The sequence below is a fragment of the Mastomys coucha genome, unplaced genomic scaffold (assembly GCF_008632895.1).
Source record: "Mastomys coucha isolate ucsf_1 unplaced genomic scaffold, UCSF_Mcou_1 pScaffold6, whole genome shotgun sequence".
In the NCBI taxonomy this organism is placed as follows: Eukaryota; Metazoa; Chordata; class Mammalia; order Rodentia; family Muridae; genus Mastomys; species Mastomys coucha.
In genome coordinates, this window is record NW_022196912.1 from 13,928,180 (window position 1) to 13,948,643 (window position 20,464).

General features: G+C 37.7%; 1 protein-coding gene and 1 pseudogene across 1 annotated transcript in view; one reads left to right on the forward strand and one right to left on the reverse strand.

Moving 5' to 3' along the window:
* Positions 1-20,464, forward strand: part of Sos1 (SOS Ras/Rac guanine nucleotide exchange factor 1) — an 83,958-nt gene that overhangs the window by 21,841 nt on the left and 41,653 nt on the right. Inside the window, exons 3-8 of the mRNA XM_031357413.1 lie at positions 1,548-1,679; positions 2,984-3,148; positions 4,715-4,924; positions 7,402-7,545; positions 11,111-11,221; positions 11,300-11,398. Of these exons, the coding sequence (XP_031213273.1) occupies positions 1,548-1,679; positions 2,984-3,148; positions 4,715-4,924; positions 7,402-7,545; positions 11,111-11,221; positions 11,300-11,398 (861 nt within the window). The remainder of the gene's footprint in view (positions 1-1,547; positions 1,680-2,983; positions 3,149-4,714; positions 4,925-7,401; positions 7,546-11,110; positions 11,222-11,299; positions 11,399-20,464) is intronic.
* On the reverse strand, positions 11,401-12,118 carry LOC116080814 (annotated as a pseudogene).

Genomic DNA, 20,464 nt, shown 5'->3' on the forward strand with positions numbered 1-20,464 from the left:
TTTATTTCATTTTTATGTGTATGAGTACACTGTAGCTGTACAGGTGACTGTGTTCGATCATGTGTGTGGCTGCTGTTGATCTCAGGACCTCTGCTCAGGCTCACTCCAGCCCCGCTCGAACCAGCCCGGATCGCTCTGGCCCCACTTGCTCCAGAGTAATTTTCTGTAGCAGTCTTCAGACGCATCAGAAGAGGGCGTCCGATCTCATTGTGGGTGGTTGTGAGCCACCATGTGGTTGCTGGGATCCGAACTCAGGACCTTCGGAAGAGCAGTCAGTGCTCTTACCCGCTGAGCCATCTCGCCAGCCCCGCGCTTTGTGTTTTTAATGTTCTTTTGTATCCCCCACCCCCCACCCCTCAGCCTTTTGCTCTGTCACCATTTTAGACCTTTTTTTTTATCACCTTTATCACACAGGATAAAGATTTGCTACTTTAAGTTTGTTTGCTTGTTTCTTTGCTGTTTTGTTCTTTAAGACAGGGTTTCTCTGTAGCCCTGGCTGTCCTGGATCGCACTGTGTAGACCAGGCTGGCCTTGAACTCAAGAGATCTGCCTGCTGCCTCCCAAGTGCTGGAATTAAAGGTGTGTGCCACCACTGCTGTGTACTACCATGGCCCAGCTGCTACTGTAATTTTTAACTACGAGAATTCCTTTGACTCCTAATTTAATTAAAATATGAAATTTTAAATATTGGTACCTGAACAGCCTTGAACATAGAATGAAGAGAGAATTAGAAAAATGCTTATAAATCTGCTCCTAGGATGTGCTAAATGCATCTATGCCTCCCTCACACCTAGCTCTAGCATATCCAAGGCAGTGTATTTACTGATAAAACTTTCATTCAGGTTTGTATTCAAGGGGCAATGTTCAATTTATTTAATTGTACACACCAGTTGAAGAATTTGTTCAAGGTTTTATAATGGCGACCTCTACTGGCTCTGAGGTATGTGTTAGTGGATTTTAAACATTTGAGGGAGCTAATAGTGAATTACATTAAAGTAGGGAATTCAACTATTATAATAGCTCCTTCTTTAACTGAATAACTTCTAGATGTTATAATTGAAGTAGTCTGCTAAAGATGGGCCTGTGCTTTAAAGGCAGCTCACCATGTTAAAGCACAGGTAAGCCGCTGAGGCTCATGACCTGGAGACAGTTTGGGGGATACCAAACCTTTGAGGTTTTAATTAAAACTGCTACTTGAATTTATAACTGGGATTAAAGTAAGGATGAAATAAATAAGAATTTATTGGAGTTGGTATTTGCTAAATAGGTGTAAGTATCCTTCCATGAAATTGTGAGTGATGTTTAAGGTGACTTAACAGCCTTGCCATTAGTATTAATGAAGGTGGGAGTCAGGATATGATTTACCTGGTAATAAAAAACTGTGTTTAGTCTCTTAGCTACCTAATTAAGAAACTAATACATTGACAACCTCAGGATTTTTGTTTGTAGTGTAAATTATGTGAAAAACTCATGTATATTCTTTACTTAAAAGTAAATTTTAAGTATTTATTATTTGTTGCTTAGTTATTATTTTCCTCTTTTCTTAGGAACGTGTTCAAAAAAGTTTCCCTCATCCAATTGATAAGTGGGCAATAGCTGATGCCCAATCAGCTATTGAAAAAAGGAAGAGAAGAAACCCTTTATCCCTGCCAGCAGAAAGAATTCATCATTTATTGAGGGTAAGCTGAAATGAGCCATGTCACCTATTAAAAGCAAAATAAATGAACAGTAAAGTCCTTTTAAATTTTCCAAGGATTCATGTTGAGGTAAGGGGTAGTATGGTAGTGAGCAAAGATTGAGTAACGTGGTTTCATGTCATTTCATACTAATAGTAATAAACAAGTTGAAGAGACTTGGAAAAGTTACATTGTAGATTTTGTTTACCCCAGAATTGCTAGAAAATAAGATTATAGAAATTTCTCTCTTGTTGGTCAGAGCTAAGTGTCCCCTAAAGCAACTTTAAAGTCTGTTAGCGTTTTTGTGTAGGGTGGCTGTGAGACGTCAGTGAGGATCTGTGGTTCTGTAGAAGACCAAGCTGGTTCTGCTTAAATAAGTTAGCCACTTTAATGTCCCCAGAACTAGAAAGGTGCCAAGAAGCCTAATGATGCTAGTTTTGTTTATTTACCATGTCAAACAAAATAACTTTCTCCCTCTCACACACACAAATACTTTATTGTAATATTTAAAACCTTAGTAAAAGTTTTTCTGTTTTTCCCCTTTAAGACAAGGTCTTACATTATTGCCCAGGCTGCCCTTGGCCTGAGATTTATGATCTTCCTGTCTCTACCTCCTGAGTGCTGGAATTAAAAGATGTGCATTGCTATGCCTGACTGCCTTGTATTTTCTCCTCTCTTGTTAAGAATTCATCTGCCTTTGGGAACTTTTAGCTCCACAAAAGAACATTCTCTATGAAGTCTAGTAATAGGATCATTTAATATGCTTAGTAGCACATAGCATGGATGGTTTTTTGTTTTGTTTTTAATTTTGTTTTTCATGGAAAGCCAAGAGTGTGTCATAAGGTTCCTCAGGAAAAGATAAGAGGTATAAGACTCATAGCTATTCCTGGATGCCAATATTATATCACTCTTGTTTGGTATGAAAATTATTTTGTATAGTTTCTTCCACGCATTCCTACTTGGTAATATACCATTTGCTCCCTACACCAAACTTAGACTTCCGCCACTTACTTACACAATGTGGCTGCTCCAGTACTGTGTGCAACCAGGGACAATTCTGCTTCCTTTTTTTAAAGCTTACTTTAATTTGTGTGTGTGCATGTGTTCTATACATATAGGAGTGTGTGTGTGTGTGTGTGTGTGTGTGTATTTCTCATGATTGAAACAGTGAAAATTAAATTATTAGATATTGGTAATGACAGGCTTCAGTGAAAGTTAAGCTGGGTTGTATGTTGTTTTATTTTGTAATTGGTATATTAAATTTACTGTATATGATGTTTAAACATGCTTTCCTTTTAATTTTTCAGGAGGTCCTAGGTTATAAAATTGACCACCAGGTTTCTGTTTACATAGTAGCAGTATTAGAATACATTTCTGCAGATATTTTAAAGCTGGTGGGGAATTATGTAAGAAATATACGGCATTATGAAATTACAAAACAAGACATTAAAGTGGCAATGTGTGCTGATAAGGTAGGAGAATCAGCTTCTGTGTGTTATATACGTACATTTTACTTATGGCTTATTAGATGCTAATATACTCCTCAGAAAGAATAGAGCTGTGCACTGCACTGTGTCCTCATAGCAGTCATCCAGGTCGTTACTGTATGGAGATAAGGTCGAGGTGGGAGTACTTAAGTGGCTTTTTAGGAAAGAAGACATTTTCTGTTGGCATTCTATTCCACTTTCCTCACACTCTGACCATTCTACTTACAGATTCTACTTATGTATATATTAGTGTTTATTCTAACAGAATAATCTAAAGTGAAAGAGATTATCTGGTCTGAAGAATTAAAATTTTTCTGATATTTTTAAATGGAGATTAAAGTACTTCATATTTATAATTACAATTGAAAATGAATACAAAATGTTTGCTACTTTGTTTTAAATGTGTATGTGTATGCACTTATTAGTTTATGTGTACAGTGTACATGCAGGGATTCAGAGAAGTCAGTAGATCCCCTAGAAATGGAGTCACAGAAGGTTTACGGTGCTGGAAACTGAACCCAGGTGCTCTGTGTAAGCCGTGAGTGCTTTTAACAACTGAGCCACCTCTGTAGCCCATCTGCTAAAAGATGTATTTTTATTTCTGTGGCATATGGGAGGGGGCATTCTGTGCACATGAGCACAGTTGTTTGTGAGCCCCGGAAGAGGTACCAGATCCCTGATGTTATACGCAGTTGTGAACTGCCTGACATGGCTTCTGGGAACTGATACAACAATTATGTGTTCTTAACCACTCAGCTATCTGTCTAACTCTCCTGCTTGCTACTTTTTAAATGAATCATATAAGTAAAATATTTTTTAGTATCTATTATGTGCTCACACAGAAACGAGATACAGAAAAACATGTTTAAATGGGGGCTGGGATATAGTTAACTGAGAGAGTGTTTGCCTAGAATGCATAAAGCCTTGGATTTGGTTTCTGGTCCTGAGTAAACAGAATGCAATGTGCATGTGGAAGAAGAAGGATTAGAAATTCAAGGCCAGTCTCAGCTACATAGTGACTTTATGGCTACCTTCAGTTATATGAGGCCATATCTCTAAATTTAAATTTTTTTTTTTTAAAAAACAATGCTCCAAAATTGTTGAAAGGTGACTTATATTGTAGCCTAAGGTAAACTACACTGTAGTGACACTGTACAGGCCCACAAGGGTGGGAAGGGTGAGTTTCAGCAAGAGTAACGGTGGAAAACTTTTGAAGAAACTTGGTTTTTAATGTGTGTAGGTGTTTTCCCTGCATGGATGCCTGTTGCCGTGTTGATGCCTGGTTGCCATGGTTGCCTGATTCCCTAGAACTAGAATTAAAGAAGATTGTGAGCCACCATGTAGGTGCTAGGAATGAAGTCTAGGTCCTCTGAAGAACATTAATTGTTCTTGACCTCTGAGCCATCTCTTCTCTAGAGGCAGTTTGTCCTCTCATCCCCACACAAGGCATATGTGTCCCCTTGGGAAGGAAAAAAGGAGTGCCTAGGGCATTTACCTTCAAATGAGACTACATTATTATTGACACTTTGATTTTTATCTCTGACTACATAGGTATTGATGGATATGTTTCATCAAGATGTAGAAGATATCAATATCTTATCTTTAACTGATGAAGAGCCTTCCACCTCAGGAGAACAAACTTATTATGATTTGGTAAAAGCATTCATGGCTGAAATTCGACAATATATAAGAGAATTAAATCTAATTATAAAAGTTTTTCGAGAACCCTTTGTCTCTAATTCCAAATTGTTTTCATCTTATGTAAGTATATTTTATGCTATTTTTGCATGTGTTGTTAAATTTCACTTCAAATTTGAACTTACATAATTCATGATTTCTAATTTGTCAGTTTTTAAAAGTTACATAGTCATGATCACAAATAAAGTGCTACAGTGGTTTCGAGAGATTAAACATCAAAAATTGAAAGACAAATTCTAAAATAGACTAATTATGTAAGTGAAAATGAAATCACATAATAATCCATTTATTTCAGGGAATAAAGCCTCTTGTTTAGGTGAAAGATATTTTTTGATTCAGTTGACTTATTTGAGTCATTTAACTTATCAACAGCAGCTGTATTGTTGGACACCATATTTAGATGAGTCAGAAACAGTCCTCTCTAGTCAGAGCAGAGCTGGAAACGAGATGAAGAGAGTCACAATACAACTGTAACAGGGATTATTGGGAAAATGAAGGAACTGATATTCGGACAAGAGATTAACCTCACTAACGCAAGCGAGGGTTCAGCTCTGGAGCTCCAGTTACAGCACTTTGTGACCATTAGACAATAACGGAGATGGACTGGAAGTACAACCCAGTGGCAGAGCACTTGTTTCATCTGCATATGAAACCAGGGTTCAATTTCCATAACTACAAAAATTAAACAATTAGACTTTATAATTAGTTTGTAAATATGCTAAGCACTATTTATTGAGTTAGTTTAAATGTATGAAATGCATGGTATTTAAATTGTTTCATTAAATTTTCTTTTAAAAAATAGCAAAGGAAAGAAAATATCTTACATAAAAATCAATCAAATTTGCTAAATGGTATTCAGTATCAGAGAAATACAAATCAAAAGCATAGTTAGATACTTCCATACACTTATTAGAATGACTTAAAAAAAAGACAGTTCAGATATTGAAAAGAATGTGCAGTGACTACGCACGGGTTTGTAAGATTTCAATATTACTTGTAAGATATAAATTAGTAAAATTGTAATACACTTGTACATTTTCTGACAATTCTGTTCTGTTAGTTTTTTGCTTAGAAGAAACAAAAACAAGGCCATACAAAATAGCAGTTTTATTTTATAGCTCAGAACTGGAAATAACTCAGTGCCTACCAGTTGTGAAGAGAAATCGTGATTTGCTCAGACACGGAAAGCTTTTCACCAATAATAAAGAATGAAGTACTTATGCTTACATTTGCATAGCTGAATCTCAAGAACATGAGCAGAGAAGCTGGACACAAGATCTCACTCTACTTTCTGAACAGTAACTGTCTAGTCACAGGGAGTTGAACACTTCATTTTCTGGCAGTGAGGATGGGGGGAGCTGAGGCATAAGAGAACTTTTTAAAAATTTTTTTTTAAATTTTATTTTATGTATAGTTGTTTTCCTGTGAAGGCCAGAAGAGGGCATTGGCTCTCTTGCGACTGGAGTTAATAGATGATTAGAGCCGCCATGTGGATTCTGGGACCTGATTTCAGGTCCTCTGGGAGAGCAGCCAGTGCTCTTAACTGCTGAGCCATCTCTCCAGTTCCCATAAGGAAATTTTTTAAGACAAGAAAATGTGAATAGTGACTGTTAATGAGGTTACAGAGAGGAATAACTATATACAGTCTCACCAAAATGTACATTTAAAGTAGGTATATCTCATTGCATATAAACCATATCTCAACATTGACAGAATAAAAAATCACTGGTAAAATAGTAATCAACAGATTTTAATAGAACAGTATAAAATTATATGGTCTCCGAGAAATGTATGGAATGATCAGTTTATTAGTGGCAGTGTAATAACATTTGATCTGTTTGCATAGAATGTTCTTAGTGGTAGATGCACACAACAGGGCTCTAGACTATAAACAGAACAATGGAAAGTCACTTTTGCTAATGAATTTAGGTTGTCTTTTGCAGTGATGACTTTAGTCTAAGTATACTGAAAGCCACTTTGTGGTAAATACATTTTATAGTGTACTCACATGGTCCACACACAGGAAGATAGATATACCTGCTTTAAATGCGCTTTTTGGTAAGATTGTATGCACTCATTTCTCCTTATTTAATCCTGCCATTGTAAAGATACAAAATACTTTCTTGCCGTAGACAATTTCTTTATATCCCACCCACATTAACCCTTGCCATCTTCACGTCCAGAAAACCGGTTATTTTATGATATGTTAATTAAAGATTGATAGAAAAATTAAACCAAAATGTTGTATCACAAAGATTTAATGCAGAGACAAATAGCAAAGTCCTATTCTCTGTTAAACTGTATTGAAGATTAGTAAAGAGAGTATGAAGAAGATGTTCTAAAACAAAATGATTGGTAGAGAGACATATTTCTTAATTGCATATCACTAAAAGAAGGAATTTTAAAGTATTTTTTGTTGTAAGTCATTAAAATTCCTCAATAGCTACATTAAACCTTGATTATGAAATGATTTTTTTACTGAAAAGATATCTTGTTATACAGTATGATTGAATTAATATTTCTTTCCCTCTCCTCCGCAGGATGTAGAAAACATATTTAGTCGTATAGTAGATATACATGAACTTAGTGTAAAGTTACTGGGTCATATAGAAGATACTGTAGAAATGACAGATGAAGGCAGTCCCCACCCATTAGTAGGAAGTTGTTTTGAAGACTTAGCAGAAGTAAGTATATCAATTATATTGTCAATTATATAGCAAAAGAAGGCTGTTTGTAAATATATTTGCATTAAAATGGGGTTGATAATTCCTATTTCCAGTTCAAGTCACATACCATTGCTTCTTTTTCATAGTAGATCAACATTTACTACTGTTATCAAGTACAGAAATCGTTATCAAGCACTACACCCAATCCCAGTGTCACTCTGAAACTTTGATAGAAAGATCAAGGCAAGCCCACCTGTGAGTGAGAAAAGCTTGGGTGTAGGGTCCTAGTCCCCACAGTCTACTGTTCAGAGCCCTGATGCGTATTACATGTATGGCTCCAGGCAAGTTACTGATATTTTGCTTTTCTATACACATTTGTAAAGTAAGGAGAATAATAATAACAAGACTCGTTTTTTTAAAAAACATTAAGATGATCTCCCTTAAATATTTGGCTAATTCCCATTACATAGTAAAAATCACCAGTATGTGATAGCCACATTAGGTTTTAGAATTGAACAGTGAGGTGCTAGGAGACTCAGGTCTATGACACAGACAGTTCAGATCCCATGGGTAACCCTGAGTATTTCCAGTGCTAACTGTGAGTTAGTTGTATAGTAAGTCATCACTGGTCATTCTGAGGTTTCTTACTCTTGTCTTGCTCTAAAACCCATTCAATCTTTTAGTATAATGGTGCTGAGCTCATGGGAAAGAAAAGAGGAGCCAGGGACCTAGCTCTGGTAAACTCTTCCCAGCAAGCATGAGGCTCTTGGTTCAGTTCCCAGGGCCATATGAACTGGGCATGGTGGTACACACCTTGTAACCCTATAATCTTAGTAATGGGAAAGTGGATGCAGGGGTTTGAGAAGATGGGTGTCATTCTCAGCTACAGAGCAAGTTGGATGCCAGGCTAGAGCTGTGTGAAGCTCTTACAGTTCTATTGCTGTGCTATAAGCACCGTGACCAAGAGCTACTTGAGGAGAAAAGAGTACATTGAGTTTATAGGTTACAACCTATCATGGGAAGCCAGAATAGGAACTGCAAAAGACCGGAGGACAGCAGTTTTGGCTTGCTCAGCTTGCTTTCATATCTAACTCAGAACTTCCACCTGGGGATGACATCACCCACAGTGGGCTTGGAACTTCCATGTCAATCACCAATCCAGGCAATTAGATGGAGGTATTTTTCTCAGTATAGGTTCTCTCTTCCTATGTGACTAAATTTTTTGTCAAGTTAACAAATGACTACCCAGCACAGGTTCTATCTCAGAAAACAGATGGACAAAATCAATGCTCTGGGTAGAAACCTCCAGGAGAATTCAGGAATTGGAAATGAATACTACTAGAGGGACAGCATAGTACTAAAGGTCAGAAATGGGACAGAATAAGTCAGGGCTGTCTTGTTTATAGTCAATAGTTAGCAAATACAAGAAAATATACTAAAATATTAGGTGAGTTCACTGTACTGGCTTAGAGAAAAGACTAACATTCCTGTGCTGTTATACCTGCCGGAACATAGAGCTTTTACAGGCAAAAGATGCCCTGTCTCAGAAGCTCATAGTAAGCAAGTAGGGCAGGCGAGATAGCCCCACCCATAAAGCACTGTGCAGGCCTAACAGCCTGAGCTTGGTCCCTGGGGGGAGTCCCAGCCTTAGAGTTTAATCCCTAGAACTTGTGGCAGAAAGAGAACTGACCCCCAAATGTTGTCCTCTGACCTGTGCACACCAGTACACACATATACATACATGATTCTTCTACTACTTCTTCTACTACTACTACTACTACTGATAATAATGATAATAAAATTCAAAAACCTAACTAAAAGTGTATAAGACCTGTTAAGAAAAACTGTAAAATATTTAGGTTGATATGGAATGTACAAGTAAATGGTAATACATACTATGCTGTGTTTATGGATGGAAAAACTCAATATTTCATTCATGTTAATCATTCACAGAGTAGCCAGAGTACAGCAAGCTGATCTTTAATAAGTACAAATAAAGTGTGGTCCATCCCCATAATCCCAGCACTGAAGCGCAAGTTCTAGCTATCCAATGAGCTCCTATCTAGATTGTCTCACCCACTCCCTACCACCCATTCAGAAGAAGAGACAAAAATCAGTCTTGGGGGACAGCACATGGAGGAGACTTGCTTTGTCACATATTTAGATTTATTAAATAGGAATATCAGAGTTGCTACCAGTACAGGCAGTCAGTGAAACAGAATGAAATTACAGTTTTGACATGTGGCACAGATTGCATTGATCAGTAGAGACAAAAAAAATTAAATTACGAGTTGACCCAAGATGTAAGGAAGCAGGATGGCCTAGAGTGTCACCTGCCACATGGCACCTTATGGTGTCCAGAGCTCTAGTCTGAAGTGTTCAGATATGGCATTCTGACTAGTAACTCCTTATGTACTTTAAGAACAGTATTAAAGGTAATTAATAATCTGTATTATATCTTAAATCTCTTGTCTTATTGCTTGTCTACTATATTCATCCACTTATCTCTTCCAGAATTAGCCATTGCTGAGGTGAACACTTGTTAGAACCTGAAGCATGCGTGTGTGCATGTGAGTGTTAGTAGTAGTGCATGTAGTAGAAGTTGGAGGACAGTCTGTGAAAGTCACTTCTCTCCTTCCTCTGTGGGTCAGGGATTGAACTAAGGTCATCAGTTTGTCAGCAGATGTGTCAGGAAACATCTTTGCTCGCCAGCCTTGTCTGTCCCTCCTAACAGCTTTATAACTGGAATGGGGCAGTGGATCACAGATGGGAAAGTCCCTATTCTCTGTGCTAAAGTCAGTGTACCTACTCTGTTTTCTCAGCAAGCACCATACTCTTAGACTTTGCTAGGAGACCTTAATAGGATTGGTATATTAATAATGATGGTTTTTCTTTTTTAGTTTGGATTAACTTAGTTTTATGAAAATAGAATTTTAGATGATAGAAACAGTTACTTCTGAATTACAAAATAGGAAAGTTAAATGTCTAACACCAAAACTATTTTTAAAATTTATTTTATTTATTTTGCTTACATGTATTTGTACCATATATGTCTCTGGCACCCAAAGAAGCCAGAAGAGGGCATAGATGGTGACAAGCCACTGTATGAGTGCTGGGAACCAAGCCTGAGTCCTCTGCAAGAGTAATAAGTGTTCTTAGCTGCTGAGCCATCACTCCAACCTCCCACTACATCTGAAAAAATAAATATCTAACATCAGCATTCTAAATACTCATGTCTTACACACCTAGGTATACACATCTGTTGTCTGTTGTCCAGGTTCAGCTGTGCTGTTCTCTAGGGCCAAGTCAGCCACATGTGGACAAGTCCTAGTTCACTGGAACCTTTGACCGAGAACAGCGTAGCATGCAGTAACTCTGCTACTTAGAAGAAAGACCTGGATTCTTTCACTTGAGAATATTAGATTTATTCTGTTAAAATTATAGTAGCCATTCAATTTTTATTTGGAGTCTTTAAGAGGAATGTATTTCTGTAGACATGTTTATGATTTAATCTTTTGTATTTTGTGTGGTGGATCATTTATTATTTATGATTATTTTTACTTTACTATCTTCATTTTTTAAGGAACTGGCATTTGACCCATATGAATCATATGCTCGGGATATTTTACGACCTGGATTCCATGACCGTTTTCTTAGTCAGTTATCAAAGCCTGGGGCAGCACTTTATTTGCAGGTATAGTGATTGTTAAATTAAATTGCACAATGTTAGGAAAGTAAACTCTAAAAACTATTAAATCACTTCCTTTTTTAGTCAATAGGCGAAGGCTTCAAAGAAGCTGTTCAGTATGTTCTGCCCCGGCTGCTGCTGGCCCCCGTGTACCACTGTCTGCATTACTTTGAACTTCTGAAGGTAAGAAAACTCTGTTATTTATAAAGCAGTCAGTGTTTGCTGTGTGCCACTTCATTTGCAAATGTATATGAGCATCCACATATATTAGTTTATATTCATTTTCTTTGTTTAGCTGAGAAGCAATTTTAAGTAACTCTCCAAAAGAATAGCCTGCTTTCTGACTTTACTACTTAACTATAAAGGAGTTGCCCAATATTTAGTTATTTATTTTACTTTTATCTGCAATTATTTTATGCTGAATTTATTCCCGTGCCATGAGTTTTTGTTTCTTCAGTTTCCTCTGGACTATCTTTTTCTTCTGTGCAACCTTCTCTTCTGGCTTTGGAGCAATCTGCTCCTTCTCAGTGGGGATCATCGCAGTGTGGCAGGGGGAGCTCATGGATGGGTTGACCCGGCCATGAGCTCTGTAGGCTCGTTGGCGCATCTTAGGTCCCCTGTTCATCTGGATGTGTTCAATGACTAGAGAATCTACGTCCAAACCCTAAGTTCAGCATTCCTCTCTGCATTTTTAAGCATGTGCAGCAATAGGTCAGCACTCTCTTTTGGCTACTGTCCTGTGTCCAGCCCCACTGTTTGGCCTGGGCACACCTACCAACTCCACCATTATCCTGCCAGAATGGCACACATGGCTTCTTTAAAGTGACATCCTTCAGATACCTGGTGGCTTTGCAGATATGCATTCCCTTGATGGTCTGCTACACGAAGGTTTGAACCTCTTGATTTGCATGATTTTGCGGGGTTTTCTAAGTCAAGAGAGTGGCAGGTCTTCACAGGCCACCTCTGGCCACTTACAGTAAGAGCCCAGTTTTATTTTTAATCATGTGGCCTTTTTGCTTAGATGGGTGATTCTTTGAAAGCAACTGTGTATATGTGCATCCAAGTCTCCATTTAAGGACCTCAATAGCTACAGGGACTCTCCTCAGGGACCCAATATGAAAATAAGGCTAAAGTAATAAAAGCTGTTAGTTCAATAGATTTTCATTGTCCAGCATTGCAACAATGTCTGTTAAACTCAATATTGTTATTTTAGAAGCAGTGTATTTGTATACTAGTAAAAGTTCTCCAACTGATCATAGTTCAAAATATTAAGTAAAAAAAATTCTAAAGCATTATTAGCCACATAAAACTTGAAAATTTATTAGTTTATAAATAAAAGCAAGAAACTTTGATGAAATAAAATCCAAGCAGCTTAATAAGAAAAATTAAGGGCTGCAAGATGGCACTGTGGATGGCATTCGTCACATAAGCCTGACAGCTCACATCAAGGTGGAAAGAGAGAACCAGTATCACAGAGTTGTTCCTGACCTCCATGTATGAATGCCCATACATATATACTCGCACTCATACACACACACACAAGAAAACTTAAAGGATATTTAAGAGAAACTTAAGGGATACACAAGGAAACTTAAGAGAGATGACTTAGCACTTGCTGCTCTTCTAGAGGACCTGAGTCCAGTATCTAACACCACACTGGGCAGCTAACAAACTACCTGTAACTCCACATTCAGGGGGCTCCAGTGTCTTCCTCTGGCCTCTTTAGGCACCTGTACACACATGGCATACAAACAGACACATAATTCAAAATAGCTTTTAAAGTGAAAGTTAGTTTAGCAGAGTATAACCTTGTCTCAAAAAAATCAGAAAGGCCAGTGAGGTTGTGCTTGCTCCCAAGCCTGATTGTGTGAGTTTGGTTCCTGGGACCCACGTGGTGGAAGGAGAGACTTCTGCAAGTTGCGCTTCTTACTTACCTCTCTCCATACATGTACACCTAAAAGCAAGCATGCGTGCACATGCGCACATGCACACACTCTAAATAATTTTTTTTTTTTTAAGAATGCTATTTAAAATTATCTGGGTATGGTGGATCAAACCTACAGCACCAGCACTTGAGAGACTAAGGCGGGTAGATTACTATGAATTCATGACCAGGCAAAGCTACATAGAGAGTTCTAAGCCAGTCCAGGCTACAGTATGAGACCTTGCCTTGGGGAGGTATGGGGATGATTTTCATAATATAGATAACTAAGATTTCTCAGAACTTTAGGACTTAACATTTTTCTACTCTGTGTGTGTTCCTGGTTCATATTATGACTTACATTACATTGCAAAGTACATGGAATAGGGGACTGATCAGTCCACACACACACTCATCTTTTTTCCATTCTGGATTCTTTCAGAATTAATGCATGACTTGTATTTTTATTTATTTTGCATGTGTATACACAAGCAAATGGACACAAAAGTGCACCACAATGTACATGAGGCCAGAGGACAACTTACAGAGTTGTCCTCCTCCTGCCGTCATTGTGGGTCCTGGGAATCAACCTTGAATACTTGTACCTGTCAAGCCATCTGCTATTTTTCAGTTTGTATTTGTTGGTATGCCATTTAACTTATTTTCATAGGGGAGAATTTTCAAGGTGTAATACTGAATGTTTGTGGGTAGGTGGTGCATATGTATGCATGACAGAAGTCAACATTGGGGAACTGAAGAAGTCTTCAGTTATTTACCACCTTAGTTTTGTGTGTATCTGACAGGGTCATTTATTGAACCTAGAACCTGCCAATTCAGCCAGAATTGCTGGCCAGTCGTTTTTAAGGTCTGCCTGTGTCTATCTTGCCAATGCTGAGATTACAGCTGCCTAATTGTGGTCTTTTTGTTTTTTTAAAGGCAGGGTCTCTGTATCCCTGGATGTCCTGGAACTCAATATGTACACTAGGCTAGCCACAAACTCACAGAAATCCACCTGCCTCTGCCTCTTGAGTTCTGGGATTAAAGGCAGGTGTGTAGTGTCTAACTTTTTAAGTGTATATCTGAACTTGGGTCCTCATACTTAGGCAAGCATTTTACCAACTAAGCTATCTTCCCCAGCTGCCTCAGATTCTGTTTTGAGATGCTGGTATCATGACATAATCTAAATAAATGGAGAACTGGTCAGTATTCACTATTAGAAGGTTTGCAAAATTGTATAATATAGCAATGTATTTGTAGGTTACTTGAAACTACTGAAAGGGTTCCAATATTCAGTGAACCAAAAGACCACCTTTCCCCCACCCCCAAACACACACAATTCTTGGTATTCTATTTTATTTTCTTTGGGGAATTGTTATTACTCCCAAATGCCCATCTTTACTTGGTAATTCTGGAGACAGCTGATTGCATGAGATTGGGGCAGTTGGAACCTAACCATAGTTTTATCTGTGTGTGGAGTGGGTTCAGAATTTTGTAGACACTGACGTCTTTCTACCTGTTGTGCGGATAGAGAAAGTCACTTTATTTTTTTTGATCCCTGGTTTCCTTGTTTGTAGACTGCTTATTTTACTAGGTAGGAACTATCAACCTCAAACAGTGCATTTGTAAAGGTTACTTCATGAATGACACTGACAGTTGTGTGTTTTCATCACTGTCTGTAATGACCACACTGCACTCTCTTGCCCATCAGAGCTCTGCTTTTTCTCTATACTCACTGTCTTCGTTGGCTAGCGTGGCCCCACCTTTTATTCTTCTCTCTCCCTTACTGGCAGCACTCATGATTTAACATCAGAAGTGACTGTGTATTCAGCCTCAAGTGTCCATTTGTAGTGGCATCACCATCATATCACTGTTTAGACACAATAACAACTTCTTTATATCTATCATCTCTGTAATTCCTTGAACTCTTGAGAGATGGGAAGGTACAGTTAGTTCCCTGGCTCCTGCAACAGGAAGTCTCAATTCTTGAGCTCCACTGCTGCTGTCTTTAGTTTTATCTCAGTAGTCAGTTCTGCCCACGAGCTTCAGCAGCCCTGGATATGCCAGTGCCATTTGTTTTCCTTTTCCTCCCACTGACCTGGTGTAATTCCTCTTTTTCTAAGCTCCCTTATTAGTTGAGAATTTGTTCATTGGAGGCTACCTATCAGATGCCCCTTTGTTCCCTAGCTTATCTGTCCGCCAAGCTGCTGCTGCTTTTCATACCTTCTTATAGAACTTGTCACACTTTTACTGTCTGCCTTGTCTTCAGACAGCATGTTCCCTGAGGAAATATAACAAAGCCTATATGCCTTTGAATTCTCATGCCTAGCATAGTACCTGGCATTTAAATCATTTATTAAATGCTTGCTAAATAATGAGTAGCAAAAATATTTATTTTCTCAATTCCTATCTGTTGTATTTTAAAAGGTTTAGCTGTAAATTTTATGTATATGAATACATATAAATATATGAATATATATTTGAATATAAATATAAATTTGAGACCTTTGAGGCAGGGTTTCTCTGTGTAGCCCTGGCTGGCCTGGAATTCACTTTGTAGACCAGGCTGGCCTCATTTTATGTATATGTGTTTATCTGGAAACCTTAGAATGCCTTTAGCTTTACAAATTCATAGGGTGGAATTTTGCTGTTATTTGCATAATACTGTCAGACAAAGAAATAGAGTAACGTAATGTTTCCTGTGAGTTGGGGACATTAGGAAGAGATTTGTCAATGGATACAAAACTTGAGTTAGGACTGAAGAAGGGAAGAAGTATTAAACTTTATAGTGTTGATTGAAATATGATTAAAATGAATTTAATAAGCTTACTCAGAAAATATTAAATCACATAGAAGTGAAGGATTAATCTAAGGGGCTCTGCCTAACTTTGAGTTAGCTTACCAGCATATGTTACCTAGGTAATGTAGGAAGATAAAGGAAATAGGCTCTGACTTCATTAGAATTTAAGTTTGCTGCAGTTTTGCTTTTCTTGTCAATTTGCTCTTTGCCCTTTTCTCTTACCGGAAAAAGTGAGCGTTGAAATACAACCTTGGTTGCCATCTGCTTAAGTGTTATTTATGGTGACTGGGACTCCTCTGTGAACTCAGAGAATGTGGCTTGGGGATGGGGACCTTACAGGCCACCCCTAGATGAACACACAGTAAGATTACAACATTAAAGCCCACTCTAAAAGCTGAGGGAAATTGTAGCTGGGGATGGACCCCCTTTAGCATTAGCTAGTGTCTGTCCCACACTAACAAAGAGTTCTCCAGTCTGAGTGCTTGGATGAATTCTTCACTGGATTGGGTCTTTTTCTCATGACAGAAAGAACAATAAATTCAAGAGAATTTCAGTCTAATGTAGAACATGCTTCCAGCATTCAGGGCCTGGAACAAAGATTCAAGACTAGCCTGGCTACAAAGTAAGGTCTTACTTCTAAACAGAAAAAAAAAAATTCCTTATAACACACATACATGCATACATACATACATGTGTGTATGTGTGTGTACACATATGGTGAGTATAGCAAATAATAATACTGTAAAGTTTTGAAAATTGCTGAGAATAGATTTTAAGAATTTACACCTGAGAAAAATATTTGGCAGTATATACTATTAAATATTTTGGGGCTGGTGAGATGGCTCAGTGGGTAAGAGCACTGACTGCTCTTCCGAAGGTCCTGAGTTCAAATCTCAGCAACCACATGGTGGCTCACAACCATCCGTAATAAGATCTGACGCCCTCTTCTGGTATGTCTGAGGACAATAACAGTGTACTTACATATAATAAATAAATAAATAAATAAATTTAAATATTTTGTCAAGCACCATGCTATATACCATAAACATATATAATTTTTACTTGTCAATTAAAAAGTAAATTTTTTTCAATTAAAAATTTTTATTAAGATTTTATTTTTAACCAGGCAGTGGTGGCACACGCCTTTAATCCCAGCACTTGGGAGGCAGAGGCAGGCGGATTTCTGAGTTTGAGGTCAGCCTGGTCTACAGGATAGCCAGGGCTATACAGAGAAACCCTGTCTCCAAAAAAAACCAAGAAAAAAACCAAAAAACAAAAAACAAAAAAAAAGATTTTATTTTTAACTATGTATATGCCTCTGTGTGTGTGTGCGCACACTGTGAGTGCAGGTGCCTTTAAAAGCTAGAATTGTTCACTATTGTTGTAGTTGAGCATCTACATAAGACTGTTAAATTGATTGTTGTTTTATATCAAACAACTTTTATAATACCTATTTTTATTGTTATAATATTTTATAAATTTTAAGGAATATGACAAAAAAGATATTGTAGGTATTGGCGGGGGTCTCTGGGAGGAGTGGGGGTAAAAAAGGGAAACAAGAATGTGATTTAATTCTATTTATTTAAAATATGTTTTTAAATGTTAACAAATTCAGATAAATTGAAATAATGTAACTTTTCTCATCATAATGCAATAAAAATTTTTTAAAAAGCTAGAGTTGTTAGACCCCCTGGGGCTGCACTTGTAGGCCACTGTGAGCAGCTGGATAGGTGCTGGCAGTCAAACTTCAGTCCTCTGAAAGAACACACTGTGTCCTCTTAATCAGAGCTATCTCTTTGACCTAAATTTTTACTGATTTTAGTACTACTTGAATTTTAAAAATTATTTCCACAAAATTAGACAGTCCTTAGACCCTTTTATTAGTTAGAAATATTGAGGTTAATATTTTATGAAGGAAAAAATACTTCCTTGTGTACTTTTTTGTTGTTTCTTTGAGACACAGTTTCTCTGTGTAGCCCCGGCTGTCCTGGAATTCATTTTGTAGACCAAGCTGGCCTCAAACTCAGATCTACCTGCCTCTGCCTTGTCATGGCTTAGATCAAAGGTGTGCATCACCATACCCAAATTTATTATGAGCTTTTGAAAAATCATTTGATCTTATGATGTAATTTTTCAATATGAAATTTTGTTGGGTTTATTAAACAAATTTAGACTGGATTTTTAGAACTAAATATAGTGACCAAAATTCTGAATACTAGGAATTTGTTCACCAAAAATTTTAACAAACTTTAGTTATATCCTGAAGAATTACCCCATTCTCTTTGCAGTATGCTGAATCCATGTAGCTTAAGGAAAAGTGAATTTTCTTTCATTTTAAAAATCAGGTTACCTGACACGCCAGAAAATAAACCTCTTGCTTTTGCATTGAAAAGAAAAATCAGGTTAAAGTCTGTTATGTATGTAGTATGTAATACTGATATTTTCTACGGCTGCTATACCAAACTATAAACTTAGTGGCTGAAAACACTTGTTTTCAGTAGTTTATTTTTTTCTGCTCTAGAGGCAGAGAGCAGGATTGAAAGGGCCTGCATCTTTAAGGGTCTAGGGAACAGCCCTCTGAGGAGGCAGCAGCCATCAGGGTTCTCATGGAGAGCCTCGCTCTGGATGCTCTGGATGTGGCCTCTGCCTGCATCAGGCACATCACTTCCCACTCTCTGCCTCAGGCAGCGTCTCACTGCCCTTTCCTTTCTCACAGTTGATCTTCAGTGGATTTAGGGTTCAGTCATAATCTAGCATGGTTTTGTTTGATTAAACCTGCAAAGACCTCATTTCTAAATAGGTTTTATTTCATTTCAGCTAATTGTGTACGTTAGTGGAAAAGTCTTTGGACTGACAGTCATGACCCTTAGGTTCTGGTCTTTCCTGCCTGTTCATTTAAGTAAATGGTATTCATTTTATATTATGTTGGAGAAAAGTAGCTTCTAGAAATAAAATCATTAATTCATATCTTCCTTCTTAAAAGGGAAGACATTCTAGCTAGTCTATTTTTTTGGTTAATGTGAACTTTAATCAATTACACTGTGGAAGTGGGGAAAGAGATGCAGCTCAGTAGTAGAATGCCTGCTTATTATGAGCAAGGTCATGGCTTCAGTCCCCAGTACCATAAAAACCAGCTACAGTTTGTTTTGTGTTAAAATAGACAAGTCTTATTCTTGAGAGTTGTGTTCTCTTTAGAAGCTCTTTACAGCACCTGTGCCGTAGTTTCCCGGGAGCTGCTCTGTACATGTTGTACCCTGTAATGTACTATACCATCAGTACTACTTTGCCTTTGTTTCCTTCTGTTAGTCAGGGGCCAGGAGCAGATATGAAAAGGCCCAGCTCTAGAGCCTTAAAGTTGAGGTGATCCTTTTGCCTCAGACTCCCAAGCGCTGGATTAGTTATGAGCCACCACATCTTAAGCAGGGGCCTCCCCACTGCTTATATCTAAGGAACCAAAAAGTAATCAAGCGTATGCGTGGCTCCTTTCCTATGAAAAGGTAAATTTTGGGCTGGAAAGATGGTTCAACAGTTAAGAGCGCTGGCTGTTCTTCCAGAGGTCCTGAGTTCAATTCCCAGCAACCACATGGTAGCTCACAACCATCTGTAATGGAGTCCGATGCCCTCTTCTGGTGTGTCTGAAGACAGTGACAGTATACTCACATACGTAAAATAAATAAATCTTTTTTTTTTTTAAAAAAAAGGTAAATTTTATCATCTGATAGGACATACAGATTGCTATTATCATCTGTATACATATGTATTTTTACTATGTATGTGTATGTAGGGCAAACACATTTTTACTCTGCTTTAGAATGATTCCTTAGGTGAGGTTCTGTGCATACACGACACCATCTTAGTAGTTGTAGTACTGATAACAGTCACTGTGGAAAGTAAGGAGAACACATCTTTGCTGTCATTTCCATGACTGCAGCTGCTTTGTTTCTGTGGCAAGAATGAGCCACCTCTTTAAGGATAATTAGCTTTAATTGTTCTACATAATTTCCTAATTTAAATCAACTTAAATAAAAAGAAAATAATGGATATACAGAAAGATTATTAGTTGTGTGTGATGAGCACAAACCTTTAATCCCAGCACTTGGGAGGCATTCAGCAGATCCTGTGAGTTTGAGGCCACCTTTGTCTACATAGTGAGACTACCTCAAAAAAAGTCTTTATTACTTTGAAATGTTGAATACTTGCCTGTTAATTGTGAAAGCAAAAAGAACATTTAAAAACATTTCATCAGAAAACTTTGAGTTCAAAAACTTTGGGGCTGGAGTAAGCTGTGTTGATAGAGTGCTTTTCTAGCACTGTGTTCCACCCCCAGCACTGTAAACATGGTGGCACAAACCTATAATACTAGCACTAAAAGGAGGAGGCAGGCCTCAGGATTAAGAGTTCAAGGCCAGACAGAGGCACACAAGACCTTGTCTCAGAAAAAAGAAAGGAAGAAAACAGAAAAAAAAAATACTTTGGGTTTGTGCTTTCTAAAATACTAACAGTGAGGCTGAAGGGATGGCTCAGTGGTTAA